Source organism: Cyprinodon variegatus, unplaced genomic scaffold (genome assembly GCF_000732505.1).
Source record: "Cyprinodon variegatus isolate N-32 unplaced genomic scaffold, C_variegatus-1.0 Scaffold292, whole genome shotgun sequence".
NCBI classification, from domain to species: Eukaryota; Metazoa; Chordata; class Actinopteri; order Cyprinodontiformes; family Cyprinodontidae; genus Cyprinodon; species Cyprinodon variegatus.
The window spans coordinates 251,517-269,536 of record NW_015150745.1 but is presented as its reverse complement, the minus strand read 5'-3'; the positions used below and the strand labels follow the sequence as shown (position 1 = coordinate 269,536).

General features: G+C 38.4%; 1 protein-coding gene across 1 annotated transcript in view; it reads right to left on the bottom strand.

Annotated features, from left to right (window-relative positions):
* Nucleotides 1-17,654, bottom strand: part of itgb1 (integrin subunit beta 1) — a 45,611-nt gene extending 27,957 nt beyond the window's left edge. The window contains exons 1-3 of the mRNA XM_015383696.1: nt 17,368-17,654; nt 2,554-2,620; nt 715-800 (exon numbers count right to left, since the gene is read on the bottom strand). Coding sequence (XP_015239182.1) covers nt 715-800; nt 2,554-2,620 — 153 coding nt within the window. The 5' untranslated portion in view covers nt 17,368-17,654. The remainder of the gene's footprint in view (nt 1-714; nt 801-2,553; nt 2,621-17,367) is intronic.
* Between the last annotated feature and the right edge of the window lie 366 nt (nt 17,655-18,020).

Here is an 18,020-nt window from a genome sequence, read left to right as displayed (position 1 = left end):
GGCCAAATAAGGACTAAACCAAAAAAAAAGTAATTTTCTGTTTTGTTTTATTCTTGGATCAGGCTTTAAAGGGTTAAGGCCTTCCTCTCCCCTCTACACCATCCAAAGCATGAGCACTTCTATGAATATAAAACAGAATAATCCTTTCTTAACACTCCAAATGACTGTACTTGTTCTTTTATGAAACTCAGAGAGCTAACTTTAGCCTTTTAGTAAATACCAGATAAGACAAAACAGGAACCAATGCCAGAAAGATGCCAAGAAACCAGTATTTGTTGTGGGCCAATATGCAGGCTAATGCTGACCAATCATAGTGCAACGTAACGGGATAGGTGAGATAAAATGCACGGTGAGGTCATAATACAGGAACATAGAGCACAATGAAGCTGTTTGATGCCGTATTGCTGCCTCAAACTGCAACACCCTGTAGGATTGTTGAATTTATTTTCAAAGACTGGTGTTAGATTCAACAACAACAACAAAAAAAGTTTATTTTTACAAAAAAGAGCAAATGTTGTTGTAAATTTATATCAGTTATATTGCAGTTTGATAATTGAGCGTTGGCTTTAAGAAAGTTAAAGTGCATATACCTTAATGCACCCATTGACCCATGTCCTATGAAACGTCTAAAAGCCAACAAAGCCCAAGATATTTCATGGACATATTTTACCCATGATAAAATAACCCAAAGACAGTTTAACTGATTGAACTCACTTCATCAGAGCACCACCCGCATGTCTCGGAGACTTGGATGCATTCCCCACATGACTGTGCGTTCGCCTTGATGCAGCTGCTGGCATCTGGAAGAGAAAAGTTCCTCTGAGCTTAAGGCAGAAAACACATTTTCCATTAGCTCACTAACTCAAACCAGCTGCTGCCTGAAAATGAAACCCCTTCCTAGCTCAGAAAATGAGTCAAGATGGGAAACGTTTCAGGCAGCTGACCAGCTGATGATGTCATGGTGTTGGTGGTGGAGTGAAAAAAGAGAAACCTTTAAATGGTTACCAACAAAAACCTATCTAAAGCCATGAAAATGCACATGCCGAGACATGTTATGCAGCGCCATGGTAACAGTTTCATTCCCCTGAAGCAATTTTAGGTTTTAGTAGAATCTTTTTTGTTTTACGGGCTAAAATCAGACCCGTTTCGTGCATTTGTGCCTCCTTTACCGTTATACTCTTTCAGGGTTTATACAGGAATGAGTAACTCTAACTTAATGTTTTTTAATGCTCTAAGAACTTATTTTAATGCCATCAACAAGTACCCACCTATGTATATAAAAATCCTTTTCATCTTTACCGTCGACAGGCTGCAGCCATGTCCCGAGGTCCTTGTTTTCCAGCTAATATTGTTGAAATTTGCTGAACATAAGGCTTTACGCTCAACCAGAAGCAGTTCTGCGCAAATATATTGCGATATAATATATCTGACAAAATTGTTTTTCTAAATGTTTTTTTTTATATATATAAAGCATTTTAAATGTCACTTAATTAAATGTCATTTAATGAATTTTAATGCTAATTAAGGCCTTAATTTAAAAAAATAATTGAATGATTTTAATGACCTGCGGAAACCATGTGTTTAACTAAATCGACTAACTTCAGTAGTCAGCTAATTGGTACATCAAGTTTGTTTGATATGAACATAAATGCATCTGTTCTTTGAGGGTCTCAAAAAAACAGCAGCAATCATACTAAACACGGGTTGGCAGCATCATGCTAAGGGAATGTTAGATGGATGGAGCAGTGTCTGGGGGACCCTGGAGTAGAATTTACCTTCTAGCAGAAAAGCAATGAAACAGATCTAAGCCTATGTAGAAGTTAAAACGGATCCAGTCAAAGTCAAATCAAGAATCTGTATCCAGAACTGAAAGTTCCAGTTTCAGATGCTCTCCATCCAGTTTCAATACCTACTTTGCAATTAAGAACACTGGAAAAATGATCTAGAACTCAGTAAAACTGTCTTAAATTAACTGTATTTACCCTTAATCTGAGTAGGTAAATGAGATAGAGTGCCAATGGAATTAGTATTTTTACTCTTAAAATAAGAGAATTAGATAATATGCACTTGAAATAAGATGATGCAATTGTGTTTTCTTATTTTGAGTGTAAATTGTCTTGTTCCATTGGCAAAATGTCTCTTTAACCTCCTCAATCCAAGAACAAATGCACTTATTTTAAGAAAAATTTTACTTATCTAGATTTCGATTTTTTTTCCAGTGAATAGACTAGCAGTTGTAACAGCACAGAATGATGGTTAAAAAAAAATAAAAAATACTAGCAGAGGTTTACTATCATAATAATACAGGTTTATTTTTGTAAAAAAAAAAAAAAAGAAAGAAAAGGTTGAATAAAGAAAAAAAAGCTCAGCTTTTACTGAACAGTTAAGAACAACTTTCCCAATGGTGAAGTTTAAGGTCGTTATTTAAATCAAGGGGAGTGAAAACTGCTGCATGGCAGTTTATAAAAGCAGGCACTGCACTAATATTGAGGTATATACACAGGAAATGGTGGTTAAAGGTGAACAGTTGGTATCTGGTTTTTTGCTTCTTACCTTGCTGAGCCAAGCTGCCTCTGAGGACCGCTGCCAAAACTGCTATCAAAAGAAACTGGAGATTCATCTGTGAGAGAAAAGTAAAAACATAAATGTCACTAATAAATGAAAAAAATACATGTTCAAGTCAGTTTTATTCCCAACATAAACAGAAGAGAGCGCACGTTAGCTGTGGTTACAGGTGTTCCGTTCCCAGAGACCAATTTTTAAACAAACATCGCACATTAGTGACGCCTGCAAGCTGTGATCAGACCATCTGTGTTTTAACATCACAAACAAAGCTGGTAAGCCGTTAAGATGTGCACTCGGATTACAATCAAACGAAGATAGAAATATGTGAATTCAATAATTTAACCAGACAAAATCAGAGGAACCGTTATAGTGATGCCACACCAAAATGCATTAATGCATCTTTTTCAAAGAAAGGCTTGTTATCAGGCCTCTGCAGAGCTGAAGAACCTGCTGATGGGGAGAATTAACTTCAGGTGTTATTTAGAGAAGTAATGCATCCAAAAGCTGCAGGGCGGCAGCTTTAAAAGTGTAAACAAACCCGAGGCGGTGAGGTTATCAGCGCGTACTTGGTCTGGTTTGGGCATAGATTTCAGGTAGAGACAGATCGGCACCCTTCACTGCCATGCCAAGGTAAAGACAAACCAAACAAGTGCAGACAGGAGAAAAAAAGCCCGATGGAGGAGGAACGTAGCTCCAGGACATGATCTCTGACAAATAACAGAGTGGAGCGGCAGACATGTAATGACTGCAACAGATGTGCAGCAGCAGCTTTAATGAGACGCAAACTATGAAGAAATAACAGACAAACAAAAAAAAGGGTAGAGGAACCCGATGTTTATTCAACCTGCAGTATTCATGCAGGAAATATTTAGTTTGGTACGGCTGAGTCAGCAGAGGCTGCTGGTTGAGTTAATAAGATTTAGTAGATCCGTATCAACCTGGATAGAAAAACAGACAGGAACAACAAAAAAACAAAGCAAAAAGTAGATGCTAGCCATGTTGGGAACTGAGAGCCTAAAAGCGACCACATCCTGTGAGACGCGGCCTCCTGATCAAATGACATCATTGTTGATAGTTGTTGTTGCAGAGATGATCACAGCAACACAGAATCAGGTTGAAATACAATTTTTTTTTAAAGGTTCAATATCGCATTTTAGAGCCAGGGTCTCTAAAGACATTAAGAAGAAAAATAAACAAAAATAACCTTTGTGAAAGTGCAGAAATCATTTAAAATCGGCTCAGACATCAAGATCGAGACTGCAGCTTCTCACCCAAACAACAAATGTGCAGATCTAGTAGCCTTTAAAAGGCCAAACAGCATGTTTAGTGTAAACCAAACGCAGACGGGACTTTGACCGCCGTCTCTTCGGAACAACCTTTTAACAACACCGCTGCAGGGCAGTAAACCCTCACAAGGAGGACACGGCTCTATTATGTAGAAAAGAGGAGAGACTTGCACAACCGCTGCAGCGTTGGCTAATATAAATTACACAACTCTGGTGCCAACTGGTGGGAAGGCATGCCAACACGTCTCAGAAGCATATATGGCCTCTATCAGGATACTGCCAGATTTCCAACCAACATTAGAGAGAGACTGGGCTCCTTAGAGAGCATTTAGGTTCCCCCACAGGAAGCCGCTTGGCTAAACCTCAAAGCTAACGTACTTCTGCTGATCTCTTCCTCTGGATAAATCCCTTCATATACGTGCACTTTATGACTTCACGTTTGAGCTGAAGTCTTCGGAGGGCGTTTGCATTCATGCTGTTTGTTTGTGCTTAAAAATTCAGGATTTTAAACATGGAAAAGAGAATAACTAAGCTACAAGCCTGAGCATAATTAACAGGCAAAACAGATCTTATTTCAATGCAGAGCACAACATATGCAAGAAAGAATAATTAAATTCTCCAGCTGTGGAGAGTTTCTACACCATCAACGCTCCACCCCAACGTTCCCACAGACCAGCTTTGTTTGCTGCACTGGGATTTGCCCGATGCCTCGCTGCAAATTGCAAAGCAATGACCGAGTGACTGGAAGTCATTCAGAGTCTCCATTAGTAGCAGAGAAAGATTCCCAGATCTGGAGCATAAACATGACCTGACTGAAAGATCCACTCAGAGTTAAACTAATTAGAAAATACTTCCAAAAATATACAAACAGGAACAAAAACTACTGACAGAAAATCACTTTCCCCCCTCAGTAAATACAATATTCATATATTGTTTAACATCCAAGATGCTTCTTCTGTTTTCTGTATTAAGAAACTGCTGCACTTTTATTTTGAAAGTTTATTTTTAAACAAAATAAGAAAGTTATACTTCTTCCTTTTACACCACATATTTAATGGGAAAAAATGAAAAGCTTAAATTCTTTCAATATATGACCTGCAAATTCCCCATTTGTACACTTGACTGATTAGTTTGGCCTTATTAACAAAGATCAACAATTAATCAATGCAATTTTATTTTCTATCAACAAATTGATATAAAATGTTCCTGTAAAAACATGGTTGACTAAAGTGACATTTTTAGTCTGTTTGAATGATTTTGTATTCATGAACCATAAGATCAGCTCCAGCTACCTGAGCTAAAGCAGACTGAAACTTTTTGGGATTTTTTCTTTCAACAGGATTATAAACTAAATTCATCTATAATTTTCTTCAATGATTCATAGCACTTGGAATCATTAACATTCAGAGATGATGAGCCGAATGGTTCAGTTAAACTCAGCTGAACAAAGCCAGGGGTTATAATGAGAGCTCCTGTTTTTCATTTGCTAAAACATTTACTACTGAATCAAAATATAGAAGATTCAACTTGAAAAGTTAAAAAAGTAAAAAGGAAAGTGCCGGAAACCATTTTATTGATCAAAAAAATATTGTTCTTTTTGTGAATGTCTCTTTAAAGTATTTAAGGTTTATTTTATGGTTTAGCAGGTAAGAAGAAAAGTCTGCATTAAAAGGATTTATGTTGAAGCTGAAAAACTACTTAAAGGGTTCATAGAATGCTGAACTGAGTTTACATAGTCAGATGAATAATGATAGTTCAGTGGGTGAAATGGACGTACAGGGAAGTTCAAACTCCATCGACTCCTCCTTTCCCTGGAAATCTCACAATTCTAAACTTCCAGCATAAAACGGGCGAATCCAAACAAAGCCTCGAGGTGACGTAAACTCAGGGATGTTGCCTTATTTGGTTCAAGCCTGTACTTTTGTCACGGCCCGAAATGAACATGGGCTCAACACAGCCGGGTGGAGGCCTGTAAGGCAGCCGAGAACTAATCATTTATTAGTTCTCGGTTGGACTGCTGCAGCGCTCTACTCTGGCCTCCCACCGTCGTCACTGCAACGGTTACACTTAGTACAGAATGCAGCAGCTGGTCTCCTCTCTGGCTCTTCCAGGCAAAGCCACATCACTCCCGTCCTCTCACCCCTGCACTGGCTCGCGTTCCATTTTCGTATTGATTTTAAAGTTTTAATACTTGTTTTTAAAGCCCTTCACAGTCTTACTCCACTATATTTAACTGAGTTGGCCCTATATCGCCCCAGCAGAGCTCTCCGGTCTGCTGATCAAATGGTTCTGGACGTCCCTAGGTCCCGGTATGACCGTTCCTTTGTGGTAACCGCACCTCTGCTCCTCGGTCTGCAGGTTCTCACTGATCTGCACCTTTTTAAATCCAGATTAAAGACACTTTTTTTTAAACTGGCTTTTAATACTTAGGACACTTTTATTTCTTTTTGCAATGTTTTTATCTTTCTGTGAATCTTTTCAAACCTGAAGAACTAAAATGGAAACACTGTCAAATGCATAAAGCGTGCCTTCAAACACTAAAATAGGCTAAAACTGAATCTGTTGTGCATCAGTGGATGAAATTAAATTAAATTCATTCATTCATTATGAGGATCTGTTTAGGTCCAGAATGAATTTAAAGCATTCATTCGTTTCCCAGTGATCTTCCTGCTTTAGTGTCTCTCGCCCTGACAGTCTTCACCGTGACACAGTGTAATATATAGAGGAACATCAGTAAAGTGTCCTAATCATGACTCTTTATGCCCAGGCAGACAGAGCTAATCACAACCTTTCATTACACCTGAGCTCCTGTTTATAAAGCCAGAGCTAAACCAGCTAGGAGAGAGCATGGTCAGGCAGCTGGAAACACAGCCAAATCCCAGCTAAACCCTCACGGTGTTAAGAATAAAATAAAACAAACAATAAAACGGTTGAATAATTACACAAACATATTGCACTCACCTAGAAAAAATGAAAGAAATGTGTCTGTTTTTCTGAATTAACAAGATAATGCTGCTGTGATTTCATGGAGGAGGTTCTGTTATTGTTGGCAATGCAGATTTCTAAACAAGAAATGCCTTTAATTCAGAAGAACTTCAAAATGTTCTGTTTGTCGGGTTTAATCCATTTCACTTTCTTTTGGGACTGAGAATGAAGAAGCCTCTTGTTTCTTAGCTATGCAGATGCCATCACTATTAGTTTGTGGATTTTAAGAAGACGCCTGCACACTGGTCGCTATTCATGGTATGGTTGTTCCCCCCCTTCCTCTTCTCTTCATAGTTTATGTTATGAATTTAATGTATTTTTTTTAAATCAAAATTATCTTGTTAACTTAACAAAGTTCTTTTTTTTTTCAGGTGAATGCAATATGCTTCCGTAAAAAAATATCTTGGACACAACTCAAACAACCTTTAGCTCAATGAAATTGTTAGTTTGGATCAGAAAAACCTCAACTATTATCCTGCGCTGTAAGGTTGTCAGTCAGACTGAGGTCTGTCTGCATTTCAAACTGCACAGAAAACAATAATTGATGTTAAGGCCACATCCACACAAAGTTGAAGAAGGTATCAGTCACTACCCGATCCGTCCCGGAGGCACGATCCATCCTGCGCATGCGCGAACAGATATACATTCAGGAGTCCATAAATAATGTCATTATGGTACTAAAACTACTTATTTCTATCCTTAACTCTCTAAAAAATTGCTAATACAATTCAATTCAGTTTATTTCTATAGCGCCAAATTCACAACACATGTCATCTCAAGGCACTTTACAGTTCAACCAGATCATAAAGTCAATTGATTCAAAGTTTTCTATTTAAGAAAAACCAGTTGATTGCATCGACTCATTGACTCAAATACAATCCCTCACACCAAGCATGCTTGTAGCGACAGTGGAGAGGAAAAACTCCCTTTTAACAGACAGAAACCTCCAGCAGAACCAGGCTCAGTGTGAACGGCCATCTGCTGAGGCCGACTGGGGTTCAAGGAGACAGAAGCAGAGACACAAAAAGCAGCTGCACATCTTTTAAAAATGTTTTATGGCTTTTGTGAGACAATTTTGATGCCTTTTGCATTTTCTTCGTTAAACAGACGTCATCGTTGGACATGCTCAGAGCAGTCAGGCAAAATGTGATTAAAACATTTCTTTCTTTAGATTAAGCACTATATACCGTAAGGTTAACACGAAAAAAAAAAAGATAACTCAAAAAGACTAAATTTGTTTAAATCCAGAGCTGAAATCACCGGAAGTAGCCTAGGATCCGATTTTCGGTGCAGATCGGGAACAGACAGAAAGGATTTTAATGCATTTATTTTCTCAGCAAATGCACTATCAAACTTTAACACATATTTTAGTACGCCGATTAATTTTGGGGAGGAAAAAAATAAAATAAAATTCAAGGGCGTATCCAGATGTATATCTGGATGCGCAGATGAGCTGATGGCGTATGTGCAGAACGGATTGTGCTTCCGGGACAGATTGGCTAGTGAGAGCATCACCAGAGAAAAAGTTTAGGTAAAAAATGAAACCACCTGAAGCAGACAAAAGCTTTGTGATAATAGGAGGCAGTGCTCTAGCCCTGCCACACAAGTAAAGAAGGTAGATGACGAACAGAGAAAGCAGCATGTAAACAACTATGTCTGTATCCAAACATCCACCTTAGCCTCTATGCCATTTTAGATGGGTGTCCAAACCTTTAAGTGAATAAAATAGTAGTGGACATGAAATGTCCCATAATGCACCTTGATAGGTAATGATCATCCACTGCGTGATGTTATTATCGTTGTCTGGGCAACCACAATGTTTTACATCATGTGGCATGTTCAGTCAATTATGTAGCGTAATGTCACTGGCATGCTCAGGACCCGAGCAGATCTGGTGGGAGTCTGAGTGGATCCGACAGCTAAATAAAATTTTAAGGCAGGATCGTAATCTTGATGAACTGACTGTACAGACGATTTTTTGAGCTGGAATTTCTCACTTAAAAATATATTAAAACTACTTTTTACCAGCTTAAAATAGCAAATATAACAAAGCCGCTCTTTGGCATTGCACAGAAGCATCAGATTCATCTGGACACACTTGGACGTGCTTCAGGAGCATCAAAGATTCTCTTAACGAACGTCAGACCTTAATGTGTATAAGCATCAAAAATGAAGCAGCAGAGGCTTTTTTATGCGGTGTGAATGTAGCAATACACTTTCTGATTGTTTGAATTAACCTATGAAACATAATATTGTACCTGATGTCTTCCTTCTTAAATTTTCCACCTCTAGTTGAGCACACATGGTTCCCATAATCGGGACGAAAATAGTGTTAGAATAAAGACCAAAAAAATAGCATTCCACCTTAAAATGCAGGAAATAGCATTTCAGAGTCTACAGTTCACATTTTTACCCCCTGACCATATGCAGACGGGTTTTTAAAATGCAACTGAAACCAAATGCTTTCCAAGAGTTTTGTTTTGGTTCATTAGGGGATGAGGTCAAAAAGCTCAGGTCTACTCTGACTCATTCTGACCAGAACAGGATCTTCATATGCAAATCCACGGGAAACAATCTGTTCACCTTAATAATGTCAGCCTCCTCTGCTACTTCTCCTTCCTTTCTGTAAATGCATTAGTTTCATTTAAATAATCTTTAAGACTTTTGAGATTTTTGAGTTATCTATATTTGAAACTACATGTTTAGTGTTAAATTTCCAGAGGATCAGGAATAAAGTTTCCATATTCTGCACATGTACCTTTCCGTAGATTTGTTTTTGGTTCAACATTTGGTCCCCTTGTTGATTTTAGAGACAAAATTTGAATTTATAGATGGTTTTCTAGACAATCTTCTATCAATAAACCCCCAAATAAAAATCCCAGACCATACATCAAAGTTGACTAAAAGAAAAAACAACTTTATAGGGGAAAAAAAAGACAAATGAGTATTTATGTTTGAGCTATCAGCCAGAAAACAAAACTACAAACATGAACTGTTAAACTTAAGGCCTAGCAGTTAAAACGCAAGGCCCCATACAGTAACTATAAATCTATAACTGTGTTTTTTAGACGTTGCAGTGGAATCCTTCTACAGTTAATGACAATCTCTGCTCTAAATACCACACAGTTTACACAAATACTATAATTTACTTCAGCCCCATTCAATCCACACTGGTTTTACGTTGTTTATCTGCAGGTCAGGGCTTGAAAACATAAAAAAAAAAACTTTTGTTGTCAGATGCATTTGAAAAGGATATAGCTGAAGAAATCAAAATGTAATGCCCCGTAAAACAGAAGCAAAACAGTAAATATGAGCAATTTAAGCACATAAACCCCCCTGTTGCATCATATAATAGTCTGAATCAGGCATGCATAAATCCATCATATTGTCAGGAACTCTCTGTGGTATGGATGTTTGGCTTAACAATCAAATGGGTTTATTTACAGTAAAAAAAAAAAAGTAATATAACCTTAGTAGCTAAGCTTATTTTGAAATAACCGTCTAATAAGGTCTAACGGCTGGAGAGTATGTGGGTGTTATTGTGGTTCAGAAGTGGAAAGCCAAAAACCAAATCAGCTGATCTCTAACTAAAGTTGAGGACATCTACTTTTCAAATCAATGAAGGGCCTCATTTGAAGCACACAGGTCTAACAATCCAACCTATGAGACCAGAGAAGGTTTTCAGTGACACCTGCAGAAACCGTTTCCTGCTTCAACTATGAACTACTTCCTCCAGATGTAGAGCATAAAACAGAGGTGTTATTATTTTTTATTTTTTTTAAAAGCCTGCATAGTCCACTTTGAGATGAGGACGCATAAAAACCAAAACAATAGTGCGCTGCGCTCACATGCTGGATTCATCTCTTCACTTGCATGAACCCTACTAATGAGAAGGTAAATGTGCCAGTTTACTGGTGGCTCTGTGGTTGCTATGCTCACTCAATCAAAGGTTAACCACATGGTATCTGTTCACATGAAAACAGAACTTCACACTGTGACCACTTCCATGCAATGGCTTCAACTCTGCAAGTGTATTTCACACTGCCTAATGCTATCGAACTATATCATACTTGACTTCTCCATACTAAAACTGCACATTTCTGATGCACGGTTTCAACTTCATACCAAACTCTAAAAGAAATAGTTCCTAAAAAGGTAAAACCACCCAATTTGTTTTTTTTTTTTTTTGCTGGCCTAAAACTTCATAACATGCATCTCATGGATGTTTTCATTTCGATTCAAAAATCGAAAAAGGACATTAAATGTTACAGTAACTCACGCAGCTTTTGCATTGGTCTTGCACCGGATCTGGAGAAGCCTCCTACTGAAGACACACTGTTGTTGTTTAAAATATTTCCCCATTGTGGAACAATAAAAGAACAAAAAATGCATCACTTCAGATCAGTTTAACATCAAACCCTTCGTTGTGCAGCTCAGGTTTTGTTCTGTGGAAAAAGATGGTATCTCCTTCATAGAAGCTACGTAGCCATAGCTCTGTGGGTCATTTTCTCATCCATTAACATGAGTGAGCATGTTACCATGGGTTCTTAAACTTTAGTTGGCTCTTAAAAAAACCAAATAAAAAGACAGATCTTACAGAACCCTTGCTAAAAACTTTCTTCAGCTCAGCCCAAGAGGTTTTCCTTTAAAGAGATTCCAATACGATTGAAACCATCTCTGGTAATGTTAAGGCCAATTTATGCTTTTGACAGATAGCGTCTGCAACCGTCATATCTGTCTCTGTCGTGACCACACCCCTGTGCAGAGGTTCTGCAACCGTACCTAAAACAAATCCTCCCGCGCAGACCTCAAGCAGAAGTCCTTTGGTCCTTTGTCAGGGTGCGCCATTTTTAAAAACCGAGGAACAACTACAATGGACAACTACCACGAAAGGTTCATAGGCCTTTTTGCCAACTCCATTAACAGAACCTGTTACTCTTCGATGTCTAACTACTCTAGATCCATCTCCATGATCGTGACATCTTGCAGGTGCGCCACTGTTGTTTTGGAAGAGTCCTCGTGACCATCCGCCAAAGTTCTTGCGAGTTCTCGAATAGGCTCCCCCTTGTGCTTTGGTGATAAACTGCTGTGCGTCTCTAGAAATTCCAGACCGACGGTGCAGAAGCATACCAGCAAAACTGGTTCATGACCAGACCCAAGCGACATTTGATGTGTGCAATCTGCCCTTTAGCCATTCTGTAGCTTCCATTCTAGTAAGACCTAACCATGACATAAACCCAACGTGCACTGTGCAGTTGAAAATAAATGGCCACCTCCATGGGTTGAAAAATATTACAAAGGATATACACATTTGTTTTTATTATTCTGAGTTTTTATGAATCAAAACAGCATTTTTAAGTTTAAAAGAACATAAAAAAGGTTGACATGTTTAGCTAGTAGTGGATCCCTCTAAAACACTGAAACAGGTCATCTACAGGTTTTTTCAAACCAATTCTTTGGACTTTAGTCTCTATTTTAACTAATTCTAGTCTAGTTTGACTATTTTCAGAGGAATGGATGTTTAAGTTGGTTTTTTTTGTATTAGTTTAACATTATTATAGATTCTCCTTGACATTTATTGCTGTACATTGTTTTGTCGGTCGGTGATTATCATAGCAACTGGTCACAGTCAGCTCTTCCCGTTTTTCTGTTGCTGCCTGTTACCGTTGGGCAGTAAGGAACCAAAAGGGTTACATGTTTATTCCCATCTCTAAAGTTGAACCCATGAGAAAACAAACACTAAATGCGTTTCCTCAACAGAACAGACTTTAACTGGAAATTAAGTCTGACCTGTCCTGACTTGTGAGCTGCAAGCAGGACAGTCGAAAAAAATCGGATCATTTTCCAGTCAGTGAAAGCACCACCCCTTTGAGAAAACCACACTTCTCCTTAAGCTTTGGGGTCTTTTTAACTTATTATTATTATTTTTTTTTTGTGCTGCAATGGATTTGTCAACTTTTCTAAGTCTAAAATGCACATTGTCATATAGTGGTTAGGTACAGAAAACTGAAACTGAGCTGAAAAGCTGCCAAAGCTTAACGCCTAAACTTAAAAGGGTGCTGGGGATCTACTGATCCAGACTAAAGCAACGTTTTGCTTCTTGGAAATATTTCTGCAGAGATTGTGCTGCCCAAAATCCAACAGAACCCATCAGCAGTAGACTTGCTAAACCAGACCATTAATAAACTATTACCCCCCCTCCTCCCCAGTCTGTTTGCCCCCTGGTAGTAAGCAGGCTAGACCACACCTGCTTCTGATGGGGTCAGATCGTTCCTGGTCCATTACCTTCCTTAGACCCCTCCTTGTGTGTTGCTAACCCCCACCCCCTTAGAAAAGGCAGGTCAGGAGTTTCCCTCGGTGCCTAACAAAGAACTGAATGTTATGTAAAGGATAACTACTCTACATATAAAACACAGCCTGTCTCAGGCAGAGACATGAAGCTATGGAGGCATTTCAGAGCAGACCTTCAAACTAAAGGGATTTTTTTCTAAGCTTTAAGTACCATACAGAGAAATGTTTTAGCTGCACTGCTTACTTTAGCAGACGGTAAACAGCTTAGTAAAACATCTGGATGTCTCACTTGAATTTCTAACTAAAACTCTCAGAGGCTGAAGCTTAGAAACACTGATCAGAACTGTTTGGCTGTTTTTCAAACCGGGCTTCAAAACAAGACTCAGGTCTGCATGAGAATAAAAACAACAACAACAAAATAACCTTTACTAAAGTGCACAAAATCAAAATACTAATATATACAAACCAGTTTTATTCAAAATAAAAAAATGCAACTGGTTCTCCCCATCTATTATAATCAACCTGCTTAATAATTCAACATGATAAATTCATTCTCCTTTACTTTCTTCACTATACACTGTACGTTTCCTCTAAACTGATAATGTATTTCTAGTACGCCGAAAAGCTTTCTTTCAGAAAGATGACCCACAGAATGCAGCAATACGTGGGGGCAGGGGCTGTGCTGTGGCACTCTTTGGTTCACACAGCCGAAAAAAAAAAAAAAGAGAAAAAAGTAACTCTGGTCGTTTATTTTAAAAATCAGGAACAGGCTTTTATTTTCCAACAAAATGACCCAAAGTAAAAGGTCGGGGAGGGGCAGCACCGTGTTAGTGGAATAAAACAGCTCAGCTAAAAGTGCTTTAAAGTCCTAGGGAAGCGGCCGTTCCAACCATTGCATTTTTGAATTTCCCCGAGTGGTGCACGACTTTACACGAGTGAATAAAGTAAATGTGATTGGTCGATTATCAATTGTTGTGGTGGATGTTTCGCAAGCAACTTGGGTTGTGAATTTAGGTGTATAAACTGACGTATAACTGACTGGCGTGGATAAGATAACGGAAAAAAACGACACAGATATTAAGACAGTATTCTTTTTTTTTTAAATAGAAATTTCCAAATTTGTGGGACAAAATTGTTTGATAAAGAGTACATTTATATACATGTTTAAGCCAGAATGATTTGACATATAAATATATGACTTTAATAACAGCAGAAATGGTAAAACAGACTAACAGGTAAAAGCTTGGTCCACCTCAGCAACACCAATCTGTACTGGGTGAAGTGTTTTTAGCTGATGGAGACACCAAATCCCAATCCTTTGGCAACTTAAACATTGTGAGACGGCAGCGGCACTACTAAAACTCTCCATAAACAAGCTGTCAAAGATTCATAGAAAAACCAAATGGTCTGAGGAAACATCCCAACCATCATAAGGAATTAATCCTAAACTGGGATATTTCAGCATGACGACGACTTCCACACTACAACACAATAAAGTATAACCCCGCACCTCTATCTCTATGGGCTTTTGAAAAAGTCAGTTTGAGAAAAAAATCTTTTACTCAAAAAAATCTCCTTATTTAGGGTTTCACCCATCTGAACCATCACTACGTGCTTTTTTAGGACGCTGTTAAATTGTGGCAACCTTTCTGTGACTCAGATTGAATCCTAAATTGTCTGAATCACAATCATATCCCAAACACAGCACCACTCCTATCCATGTAGGGAAGGCCGATCATGAATGACTCACATGTGACGATGTGGTGTTGAGTAACGTAGAACGACCCTCTGGCCCTACCCCGGACAGCACTCCCTGTTTTAACAGAACAACAGCGTAACTAAGGGAAGTGACTAAGTGGTGATCAGACGGCTGTAGTCTGCAGACCTTGTGTCTGCCATGTCCACACTTGACACCGAAAGCATGTGTTGTACAAGTCACACAACATATGCTGCAGATTGAAGGCATCCGCATGTTATGATAATGTAGTACACAACCTGCCAAATCAGATGTACGCTTTGCAGAGCGAGCATAAAATCAGATCTAACCTTAATCTTTAGGAGAGAGAGAGAAAAACAAAGCCTTCAGGCTATGATTCCTTTGCATGAAGATATTCAGAAAGACAAGCCCGCTCCTGCCCTGCTTACATTCTTGTGCTGAATATTTGGTCACAGCTGTGGGCAAGAATCGACAACAGCCTGCAAAGATCTGGTTAACCAAAGTGGCCTGCTGTAAGATGTCCTGGACTTACTGGGCCCTTAACCACAGTTTATACAGTCCAGCAGGTCATCTGAACTCATTAGAGTCCAGTTTAGGTTAGCTTTAAAGATTTAAGTCTAATTTCTGTACACCATCTTCTAAACACGGCGCCTTGTTTACCTTTTGAGGCTGCATTTTTGGCAATACATGTTAAAAAGATGAAATAAACTAACACAAGTGTCGCACTTTGGGCATTTTATCCAACCATTCCTGTTAATGACATAGATCTGGCACCAAATTGAGCTTTGGGTGTCACAAACAATGTTTCACTGCTAGAATAATTGAAATGATGTGTTAAAATTGGTAGGGAAATCATATTTAAATGTCAAATCATTCTGGCGTAAACATGTAAATAAAGGTACTCTTTATCAGATTATATTACCCAAAAAATGTAGAAAATTTCTATTAAAAAAAATATCCTGTCTTAAAAATCTGTGTTTTTCATTATCTTATACAGGCCAGTTAGTTATATGTTTTGGACTATTAGCCGCACCTGAATATAAGCCGCAGAAGCTAAATTGCATGATCTGTACATATACAAGCCGCATCGGACTATAAGCCGCAGGTTTTTTATGTTTAATTACCATATGGTTCATGCACAGAGAGGATTGTCGGGAAAGAGGCAACTGTTTGGGGAAGCTCCTATTTATTAACATCGACTCGTTGATTCCAAGGTTACGTGCAGCGGTTCCATTTCCTTCGTTTACTGCCAAATTGACTGCCTTTAACTTAAAAGCTACATCATATGCATTTCTACCGGTACGTTTGTTTTCCATAATGAGGGTGTCACAAAAACTGTCTTGCACTCGCAATATCCGTCTTTCTCGCTGTCGGAGGACCTCCGCATTCCCGCACGCACAGCTACCGTACTTGTTTGTTGAAGCAAATGTGACGTCAACATGGTGGATGGTAAAATCCATAGATTTAGGTATTACCCTAGTGGCCGTTAGCTGTAAATGTCTATAGATAAGCCGCATTGTTATATAAGCCGCAAGGTCGAAAAATGGGGAAAAAGTCGCTGCTTATAGTCCGAAAATTACGGTAATTTTGTAGTCGTTTTAAAAATTGTGATTTCAACTACAAAAAAAAGTTGCAGGAAATTCTGCTGATATTTTAAGAGAACCTCCAGATAGCATCTGAATTACAAAATTAGGAAATGACAAAAATAATCTGCTGCTCTGTTCTTAATATATAAAGAAGAAAAACCTCACCGATCACTAATATCACTATTCTGCCCACACCAAAAAAACCAAACAAAAAACCAAAAACACAATGGGGTAATTACAGCTTCCAATGGCCAAAGAACAAGAAGAAAAATAAAACTCCTAGGATTTTTCCTTGTGACGCCCCAAGGATATGCTGCCCTGGGCAGAAGGTCATACAGCCCTTATAACCCAAACTAAACACTCTAAATATCTTATAACCATTTATTAAGGGTCTGAACCTTTTACTAAACTCAACTTAAAAGCTTAAAGTTGCAATTTTATTAAAAAGAAAACAAAAGAACAACTTAGACCAAATGTGAAGTTGAGGAAAAGTAAATAAATTGGCTGTAAAGAAGCACCAAACATGAACATAACAATAAAACCTATTGGAAGGTCATTCAAAATCAGGAGCAAAAAAAAACATTTACCAAAAACAAAGACAAATAAATAAAATAAAGCGAAGAAACTGATAAACTCCAATCATTTCTTCTCTCTCTACCAGTAATCTCCACACAAAGCGGCTACTTTAGGCCTACTTTCCCCCTAAACTCACATTTCTTTAGTTTTAATAAACAAATGTCTTTAAATCTCGCCGTCTTTGAGCAGATTAAACCAACCACAGTCTCCTTCCTCCGTTATCTAGCATGTCGTTGATCCACACCCTGAAGTTTGCGCCCCAAGTCAAACATTCTTCGCCTTTTTCCCCATTGTTTGTTTCCCTAAGTCGCTGTAACCGAAGTAAAGCTGGATAAATGTAGGTTAAAACAACATTACTCACCTTAAGCTGTAGCTTTACAGAAGGCTGCTTTGAACTCACAACAACATTAGGTCCAGAAAGTGTCCTTTTTTTTAACGGATACTGGAGAAAAACGGCTAAAATAAAACCTGGGCTCGCTTTGTTTGGCTGATCAAAGGGCACCGCACAGGTACAACGTATAAAAAAACTACTATTAAAACACGGGAGCAACTAACATTCCCGCATCCTTCGTTGTGAATTAAGTAAAATTAGATGGAAAGCCTGATCGGGACACGTTGCTGCTCCCAGTATAACACTACTGGGTCTTTTTCTTCTACAAACCTCTTATTTTACCTCTAACCCCGCCCACACAGGAAGCTCAACGGCATGCAAAGGTCTAAAGAACAAGCACACCAGCGATGCGTGAACCCTCGTTAACCTCTCTGTGGGGAGAAAATGTACATTCTCATTCAGAAATGGCGAATAATACTTTTCATGTATTTAAATCGACTCTTTTTCACCACATTTACTCCATATTTGAACTAAGGGACTTCTTAGGGCCCCAAGGCAACCACAAAGTCTCTTTAAACAATTAATAGTTTAAATCTATTGATTAATTGATCTCACAGTGGATAAATTAACTTGTTATATCAGCTCAAATAGTCAAAAATAGAAGTGGTGTCAAAGAAGAAAAA